General features: G+C 36.6%; 1 protein-coding gene across 1 annotated transcript in view; it reads right to left on the bottom strand.

Moving 5' to 3' along the window:
• The window catches only part of LOC109101782 (microtubule-associated serine/threonine-protein kinase 1-like), a 29,207-nt gene extending 19,326 nt beyond the window's left edge, over positions 1 to 9,881 (bottom strand). Inside the window, exon 1 of the mRNA XM_042734174.1 lies at positions 9,527 to 9,881. Coding sequence (XP_042590108.1) covers positions 9,527 to 9,565 — 39 coding nt within the window. The 5' untranslated portion in view covers positions 9,566 to 9,881. The remainder of the gene's footprint in view (positions 1 to 9,526) is intronic.
• Between the last annotated feature and the right edge of the window lie 616 nt (positions 9,882 to 10,497).

The following is a 10,497-nucleotide window of genomic DNA, read 5'->3' on the forward strand; positions in this document are numbered from 1 at the left end:
ATTTGTAAGTGGCTTTGGATAAAAGCGTCTGCTAAATGACAAAATTTAAATATAATGTAAATGTAAATATCAAAACTAAATTGAAATTTTAAAACAAGCCCCAAATCAAATAAATAGGTAACACAAATAAAATAAATCTCTTCATATAAACAAAATAAGGCTTTGTCTGTGCTCTTTTCATTTGAATTAGAGGCAGCCACTGCATTTTAATCATGAGCCAAACAAATATCATCTGAGATTCAGTCTCTGCCAGCAGGTGGAGCTTAAAGCGTTTCCTTGGGTTCCAAGCGTGTACGTCTGCAGACTGCAAGACAGGGGCGTAACTTGAAAGAGGCGTAACTTGAAGTAGGAGGCGTAACTTGAAGTTGTCGAAATCTCACAGAATCACGCGAGATGTCAAAACGATAAGTTGTTTATTACGTTTTTTAAGGGAAGCAGAGGTTTTAGGCAGGATTTGATGCATAAGGTGTGTGTAGATATTAATGTTAGGGGAGAATGTGAGTGATGTGTACATTTAGTAGGAAAACCTATTATCTGATCCACACTCCGGGACAGAAGAGGGCGGTATTATACAAATATGCTGGATGCCAACCGCCGTTAAACTGGAAAGAAGTTACAATGAGTTACAATGGTGAGAATATATTTTTTCACGAAATAATTATTTAAATTTAAGAGTACAAGTTATTTTCATACAGTGGTATTGATTTTGGAGTTAATAATCTTTTAAAACTAAGGTGTAAAGTCAGCAACATATAAGCAAAAGGGGTAAAGACGCTATCCTCCGGTTTCACAGACAAGACTAATTGAGCTATGGCCTGATCCTGGCTTAATCTAAACCCTGTTTGTTAATTACATAATATAGCATATTTGTGATTGTGCTGTAAAAACACGTTTTATAATGAATAACTAACAGGGGAGCTCCATATATAAACCATATATACATCTTGAAGACTATTACTAAATGTCTATTTATCATCTGACAGGATAGTCTTTGATAAGTATTGCAGATGAGCACATTTGACAGACATGAAACAGACATCTGATTGATGTGTGTGTGCTATTATGTAGAATTCACTGTCAACACTGCTTTAGATGAGTGTAAGTCATGTAAACAAACAAATCTACATACAGTAAACTAAACACTAGTTATCTATTTTATTTGTCCATTTGCAATATTGATAATTTTAGGAACATTTTGTGTTGGATAAAAAGCGAGTTACATCAGTTACTAACTCAAAATGCAGATGCAGTATATCACAGATAAATCACAGAGGTTACTTGACTCTTGTCTGGATGTTACAGGAACAGATTATGTTTGTCTGCTGTAGAGTGACTGAAGAAGGAATGCTGCCATCAAAGGATTTGTGTAAGTACACTACAAAAATAAATAAAACATTTGAATTAGTGTAATTTCAAACAGTTATTTCTTACAGCACTTTTCTTATTGTTGATTTCTGTGCATTTGCTGCAGATCTTTTGTGGTGGAGCAGGACCTGCAAGGAAAGGGGAAAAAAAGGAAAAACCTGAAACAAAAAAGAATAAAGTAATGACTTTTTGTATTGTGTGTGTGTATTTCTGTAGGTTATGAAAATGTCTGCAGACTGGTGTGTGCACTGAGGATGGAGAAGTCCACTGCAGCATCTGAAAATGGTCCAGAGACACGGATGAGACGCTCCATCACTCCAGCTCTTACTGTCTCATCAGGACCAGATGCTGCTGTGGTCTCTTCATCCTCAGTGACCCCAGCAGCGAGAGCATCTAGAGAAAGACCAAAAGACACTGAGGATTTGATTTTGGTAAAGTTTGTTCTGCTGGTTTCTGTTTATAAGATGAAGGCTGACTTTCAAAAGCATCATCAAAAAAAATGTGATGGAGCTTTTATCTGAAGTGATTGACAGTGCTCTTATTACAGGGGCCTACAATCCTCTGATCAAGCTGGAGAAAAGAGCCGTGCTCAAGCACAGTTTTGAACCAGTTCAGTGGTTTTAGCACACTACAAAAGTAATAAATCAATGCATGTACTTGTAAACTCTGTGTAAATGTTTTACAGGTAGTGGTGCTCATGGAGAGCAGCACACGATTGTTTGGAGCAGACACAGCAGCAGTCAGATTGTCCTGCATGTGTTCTTCTGCTCTCGTTTCAAGGTTGTGTGGTGAGAGCCGACATCATGGTCTTCCTTACCTGTTGCTCAACGACATCCCCGTTGAGAAGAGTGAGATTATGAAGCACAGCAGAACTGTCTCAGCTGTGTTGAGATGATAGTAAGATGTGGGGTTCACCATCTGTAAATACATGATTGTTAGAACAGTTAGTTTGAAAGAAGCTTTGTTTCATGTGTTGTTGACTTGTACATGTATGCATTTATTGTGATGCCAACATTTATACATTCTTTTAATCATTTAGACATGTTTCTTGTTGTCAGTAAATAAAATATAAATATTTGATCTATTCATGTATTAATTGCTTGACTGAAAAACTGATGTATTCACATCAACTGCATTAGTGTATATTCATGTATAGCTATGTCACGACAGAAAATACATTTTGCTTCTTTTACTAAAATGTAATTTTAAGGAAAATATAACTATTGGTTGGCATTTATAATTATTATTGCATGTAAGTGTTGGGGTGTGCAAAAGATGCAATTCATTATGGGGTAATGTTAATTTTTGAGTAGTAATACTTACATTTTTAGAGTATAAAATCAACAATCTTCTCCAAAGGCAAGATCTTCGAGCAGCTGTTCGACGTTTCGTTTGTGCAGATATTGTCGCTGAGAGAAACTGTACTGGACTGTTGAGTTAGTGATGCTGTGAGGTGGTAGTGCACCTGACCCTCTTTTTTATTATTATTGCCAAACTTTTTACATAAAAGATCATGGTAAGAGGGTTGTATCTAACAATAACAATCATAACGCCATAAAACAGTAAATAAAAATTTAACGTGTTCATCATAGTATGAGATACTATACAAGAAAAAAAATTCACATAAAATAATTGAAAAAATATTCTTAAAAATATAAAAACTTAAATTAACAGTATTGGCTATGCTACAATCTTCATTATCAAGATACAAATACATTTATTAAACCTGTCACTCATATCTTTTAAGTTTTTTTTTTTACGCTCATTTTAACTTTGTAGGTCACATGATCAACATAGCGGATGATGATATCCGCATTAATGCTTCATACACAAATACGCATTCAGGCTGTAGACTAGAGTATGTACTCTTTTATCGCTCTTTAAATTAGTTCTTATTGAAATTAAGTGCCTAATTAAAGGGTATGCGGTTTCGAACGCAGCCGGACAAAATCTCGTTTTGACATCTCGCGTGGTTCTGTGTGATTTGGACAACTTCAAGTTACGCCTCTTTCGTCAAGTTACGCCCACTTCGAGTTACGCCCCTGTCTTGCAGTCTGCAGACAGACCCGTCTCTTGGGTTCTGCTGTAAACAAAGCAGCGCTGCACTTATGAACTTTAATATGCATTATACAGAGGCAAGATGAAAATAAAAAATACCATCTAAACTTTTCTAAAGACAGGAAGGGGCTCCTTCAGTTCCCCTCAGACACGCATTCATATAAACTCCTACCCCTAAATGAATGTTTAGCATCTCAACCGATTTGAATCATCACATATTTTAATCGATTTTCAACTGGCTCGCAGTTAATCATTACATCCCTGTTTGTCAGTGCATATTATTATAAAGAAATGAGACCTTCTTCATCCCATCAATCACACTCCAAGCCCCGCCCTCTAAAGCCATCTCAGCCAATCCGAAGTCAGCAAAAAGTTTCATGACTTAAGAAGTTGCTTTAGCTATTTCTAGATAGACTTAACTATATTTATCATAGAAGGCATTTTATGCAGGCTATTCAACATAATGTTTGCAGCTTTAATCAAACATCATTAACATGGCAGACATCACTAACTGATCCGAGGAGCTCAGATGTCCTTGTGCTTTCAGAATTAACACTGTGCCTCATTTTACAACATTCACACTGGAAACCAGATACACGTGAAACACAATCTATCGATGAAACCTGTCAAAACATGTCCAGCTTGACTGGTAGTGTATGTTAGCCTATAGTTTAAAGTTAAAGATATTAATATTAATTAATATTTTTAGCTGTGTGATTACTCAGCAACAGAAGAAGCTCACTTGGCATCGATTGACTGATCAAACGCTGCATCTCTGCGCTCTCGTCTGCCTCCATCTCTCTTATTGATCCTCAATAAAAGCCTGTGTTTCCATGACAACACGTTGCTGACACGTTTACGCTGACTCCTGAGGATCAAGCTTTATCGACTGAGGTTAAACTCTCTCTGACCCACCCATCGGGTCAATGACACTGTAGATAACCTGAGAGATCACCAACCCACGGGCAGTACATTCACACAGTGAGTATAAAATGTGAAAACCATGTCAGAGCAATTCCACTTACCCTAAACATGATGGATGAAGAAGATCTTTCACCGAAATATTCATATTTAATAAAGATTTGCAAGGTACAAGTGCTTTAAAAATGTAATATAATAAATAAAAGGTATCAGCTTTTTGTAGATGCTGATTTCATTTTCCAGCAGGATTTGGCTGCCCACACTGCCAAAAGCACCAAAAGTTGGTTAAATGACCATGTGTTGGTGTGCTTGACTGGCCAGCAAACTCACCAGACCTGAACCCCAGAGAGAATCTATGGAGTATTGTCAAGAGGAAAATGAGAAACAAGAGACCAAAATAATACAGTTGAGCTGAAGGCCACTGTCAAAGAAACCTGGGCTTCCACACCACCTCAGCAGTGCCACAAACTGATCACCTCCATGCCACGCCGAATTGAGACAGTAATTAAAGCAAAAGGAGCCCCTACCAAGTATTGAGTACATGTACAGTAAATGAACATACTTTCCAGAAGGCCAACAATTCACTAAAAATGTTTTTTTTTTTTTGTTTTTTTTATTGGTCTTAAAGTATTCTAATTTGTTTTTTTTTTTTTTTTGGTCTTGAATTATTACAATTAAAAGAAACAAAGTCTTAAACTACTTCAGTCTGTGTGCATTGAATTTATTAAATACACAAGTTCCACAATTTGAGCTGAATTACTGAAATAAATGAACTTTTCCACAACATTCTAATTTATTGAGAAGCACCTGTATATTGAGTAAACAAAAACTTATTTTGGATGCGATTAATCACGATTAATCGTTTGACAGCACTATTAAATTATGATCAAGTTTAATACAATTCCAGTCATATTAAAAACGTCTTATGACCTGGCACCCGTACTTGCCTAAAAAGATGTGCGCTAGTTTACACTAGATTACACTATCATTAGACTATTTTAGCCTTACCCTGGAGTTGGTTAACCCTCCACTTACGAACTCATGACATAAAAGTAGCACATTTCACGTAACACTTACAACTTATGACATTTTCCAATGTGATCTCATGAGAATTCGTATGTATTTGACATAAAATGTGGTTCTATAAAACATACATTTATTTTTGTCGATACCTAAAAGGTACGTTATTTACGCAGCTTTACTGTATTGAATTTGAATAATTAATCTTTATGTTTATTTAAATCGGGGTTTTAATTTTTTTTTATTTTGTTTTGTTTTGATATATATATAAAATGAGTTAGTTCTTTGTTTGTTTTCAGTGTGCATTTTCATTCTGCTGTGTCAAACGATGCAAATATCCGTTCTCATTAATATTGAGATGTTAAATGAATTAATGTTAAATGAGTCTTCCATGTAAAGCAGCAGAAGGCTGCAGCTCATCTCTAGTTTTTCCTGAAGAGAGCCACTCGCGCTGTCTGTTTGTTTCACTGTGACTCACGTGTTTCATTTTAGACAGTAAATGAGTTTTCCGTCCTTAAATGCTGTAAAAGCTTCCCAGAAACCCCGCGGAGAAGAGCAGCCCGGCAAACTCATGTGGACAGATGGAGCCGATCGGGAACAAGCTGCCAAACTCTGAGCAGAGATCAGCCGAGCAAAAGCACTTCAGCCATCAGTCGGACTGAACACAGAGATGCTTTTAAATATCACAGTCATGAGGCATGAGACAGGATGCCAAAGCAAACTATCAGGAAAACACGTAAATTTTAACTCATTTGATCATTTTAATATTTCAAAAGATGGTAAAAATATGAAAATGAACTTCATGTCAATCCTTCAGTGAGACTAAGTTTAGCTCCGTTTGAACATTTTCTGCTCATTGTGTAAATTGTGTCTGTGCTTAAATAATTGCTAAATAACAACATAATCATAATCCTTTTTGTTGTATTGTATTGTAAATGTATTGCATTTAATAATTTTAATGTTAATTCAATACTTTTTTTTTAAATCAAAAGTTGTTTCTTTTAACATTAGTTAATGCACATGAACAAACAATGAAGCACTGTATTTTTATTAACTAACATTGACAAAGATTAATAAATGCTGTACAAATGTATAGCATTAACTATTGTAAACAAATGCGATTTTATTATAAACTGTCACTGGTGTTTCTTATTATTTCTTATCATGTGCAAACTTTATATATTATTTAATTTCAGCTAACATTTTTTTTATCTTTAAGTAACAAAAAAGCATGTTTATGGTTTTAGTTTTAGTTATAGTAAACTATAATAACCTTAGCTGGTGAGTTTTGCATAAGAAAGCACATTTTCTTCAAAAAAAAAAAAAAAAGAAAAAAAGGTAAATAATTATTTCTGAGTATTATATTTCTCTTTTTAATTTGAATCTGATCACCTTCAATTCTAATTCCAGATGATCGGGCTGAATGATGACGGGCTGAAAAAGCAGTCTGAGCTGTAATGAAATGGCACTATCTGGGCCTCCTGCCCACTGTTTGGTGCAAACCCATCATTTACCGGGCCAACCCCGTAATCTGAGCCTCATTAACCTAAGAGCGTCCCGGTGCCAGCAGAACAGCCCCGGAGTAATCACGGCATGCGCCTTCTGCTGGGATTTTCGGGATTTCCTCCAACTATTTGTACTAATGGCTCTGCGCATCAGGAGAAAATGTGTGAAAATCTGCTGGAGTCTGCGTCACAGCAGAAATCTCCAGCATCGTGGGTCTATTTCAAAAATGAACACTGTTGAGCTCCGACAATGATGAAAAAGCATGTCAACAATGATGAAAAATACAACTTAAATCTAATTTAAAGCCATATGCATGCACCTTAAACCCTCCTGCATAAGCTCCTAATGTGCATGCAGCACCCTGCTGCATGATGGGAGTGACCTTTGACCTCTGAGACAGTGTGTTGCACCATATGGCAGCAACAGTGCAGCGGAGCGGGAAGAGGTGTTAACTGAAGAACCCAACACAGTGTGTGTGTGTGTGTGTGTGTGTGTGTGTGTGTGTGTGTGTGTGTGTGTGTGTGTGTGTGTGTGTGTGATGCATGGGACAGACCCGAGGGACACAGGAAAATACTTTGAGGGCAATTATTCTCACAATGAGCGAAAAATATGTCACATGTTTGAAACACACTCACACAAAGTGCCGACCAATTCTATTTTGCATAAGTGAAATCTATTTTTAGGATTTCTTTTTCACATTTCACCCCAAATTCTGTGGCCAAATGTGGCTGTTTTACGGACAGATTAATGTTTGCATGATCTTAAAATGTATGTGCATGTTGAAATATGATTTATCTTCATATTTTTTGTTACAATGTATTCTTTTTGGGTTTGATAGTAATTCTCATTACTGTATATGTCAAATCATCTCTGAAATTGATAAAATACTGATATATTAATTTAACACTTTACAATTAAGTTTCATTTGTTAATATGAACTAACAAATAAAAACACTTCTGAAGCATTCATTAATCTTAGTTAAAGTTAATTTTAACATTTACTAATTTGTTATTAAAATGTATCTTTTAATATAATTTAATGGACCTGAGCTGACATGAACTAACAATGAACAATTGTATTTTTATTAAGAAACATTAACAAAAATGAATAAATTAATAAATATCTTGCTCATTGTTAATGTTAGTTAATGCACTAACTAATGCTAACTAATGGGACCTTACTGTAAAGTCTTACCAAATTAACTGTAAAATGTTTGTACTGTATATCATGACAGTATTTGTTGTGCTACATTCATTTTTTTATTTACAGATTTAAACAAAATGTTTTCAGGTGAAATGATCTTTCCTACTGTATTTTAGTAATTGAATTTATTTATTTATGCATTACAGTAATGACAATTTGGGGGTAAATGTGCTTAAATTTGCTTAAGTTATGTGTGCAAAATAAACACAATAAATCTTAATGGTGCTAAAAACACATGAGTGATATCATATCAGACCGTTTAACTCATCGTGAAACTCTAGATATAGAAGCGGTTTCTGATGTCGACACACACACACACACACACACACACACACACACACACACACACACACACACACACTCGTCCCGACAAAGCAGTGCATTCAGATAAACACCTCTGAACATACACACACACGCAAATATCACATCATGCCAGCTCAGAGATCTTCAGTATTAAAGAGGCTGAATTATGTTCACCTTACCAATAGTCTCAGATGGCAAAAAGCCTATAATTAAACTAAACGAAAACCACATTCAAATACCATGGTATTTACAAACTACTTAAAAAAAAAAAAAAACATGTTACTGCCAATGTCCAAAAACTTGCTATTACTATAGCAGAAATCTAATACCATGATACTGAATAATTATTACCTAATTATTACCTTAAGAATACCATTTCCCATTGGAAAGACTGTTCTTTTGTGGTCCGATCAGAGTATCAGATGGTAACACCATGGTATTTTTGATATATACCCTAGTACTGAATATTTACATATGCATACTTCACCAAAAACCACAGTATTACCATGTTACATGTCTGGAAAACATGATATTACTACAGCATATTGTACAGAAAAACATGTTAATGCCATGTTGACTTATGATACATATTCATTTACCATGGTACTCCAAAGAATACCACTCCTCATTGGTTAGACTGGCCTTAAGTGTCCCATTCAGTGAATAACTGTAATAATACCATGATATTTTGGATATATACCATAGTGCTTAATGTTTACCATATTCATATACCATGTTACTTCAAGGTAATTCAAAGAATGCCATGGTGCTACCCCAATAATGGCCAAAAACCATTATATTACCATGGTAGACATCTAAAAAACGTGGTATTACTATACTACATGTTTAAAAACACATTAATGCCATATAGTACATTGATGTATACCATGGTACTGAATGAATACCATGGTATTCCAAAGAATACCACTTCCCATTGGTTACAATGTCCTTCTGTAGTAATGAGAGTATCAGAAAGTAATACCATGGTATTTTGACATAATCATAGTACAGAATGTTTATCATTTTAGAATGCAATGTTACTTCAAGATACTTCATGGTATCTCCCCTATGCATGACCGAAAACCATAGCATTACCCTGGTGCATGTCCAGAAAACATGGTAATGTGTCTAAAGGGATGTATCTCTGACCTGGAGCCGCCTGCGCCTGATTATTCCCGAATCATCCATGTCGTGTCCGGCGGAGGAGATGCTGCTGCTGCTGCTGCTGCTGCTGCTGCGCGGATCAGTGGAGACTCAATCCGCTCGGATCCATCGGGACTCCGGACGCCACGCGCTTCGTGCTCACCGTAATCCGCCTCATATCGAGCGTCCCAGAGACTGGACGAGGATCCGCGACGCTCGCATCCCGCAGAAACCCGAACGCTGAACGCACGCCTGCGACATCATAAAGGAACGTGCGCGAGATCGTCAACACGAATGACCCGCTAAGAGCGCGTCCGCTCCTTTTAGCATCTCTCTCTCTCTCTCTCTCTCTCTCTCTCTCTCTCTCTCTCTCTGTCTCAGTGGCGTTCATTCATGTCATCCTCTCTCTCTGTCTCCGGGATGTTTAACTGTCTCCTCCTCTCGCTCCTCCCTCACATTTATGCACCGGTTATGGGGCGTTTTTATTATTACACGTGGCATTTTGTTAATTATTATATATTATTACGCATGACATTTTGGGCGTTTTATGTGTGTGAGCATCATTCGATAGATCCAGAACAGCAGCGTTTTTGGGCACCTCTAGGCACGACCAGCTAGATGAGCGCATCTCTGGCACTGAGGCAAGAGCAGACTGAGGGGTGCCATCAGGTACGCAGTTGTACGTTTGCTGAGGGGTGTGCAAGATGAGTGTTGTCCCCTTCCTGTACTCTATTCCTAACACCACCACAGAACACTTTCTGCAAGTCAGTCAGGGGAGGCTATGTAGTTTATCAGTTTATTTATTTTCTTTATAAATGACCAAACAATGTGGTCATAATACTTATGATTATTAACAATAAAGTTAAATAATAAAATTAAATTTAAGAGGTGGTGGGGTGGGGGGATGCTGTCAGAATGCTGTCAATAGATTTGCCCCCATTGACACATTTACTGATGATTTCATCAGACATGATTTA

The sequence above is a fragment of the Cyprinus carpio genome, chromosome A3 (genome assembly GCF_018340385.1).
Source record: "Cyprinus carpio isolate SPL01 chromosome A3, ASM1834038v1, whole genome shotgun sequence".
NCBI lineage: Eukaryota > Metazoa > Chordata > Actinopteri > Cypriniformes > Cyprinidae > Cyprinus > Cyprinus carpio.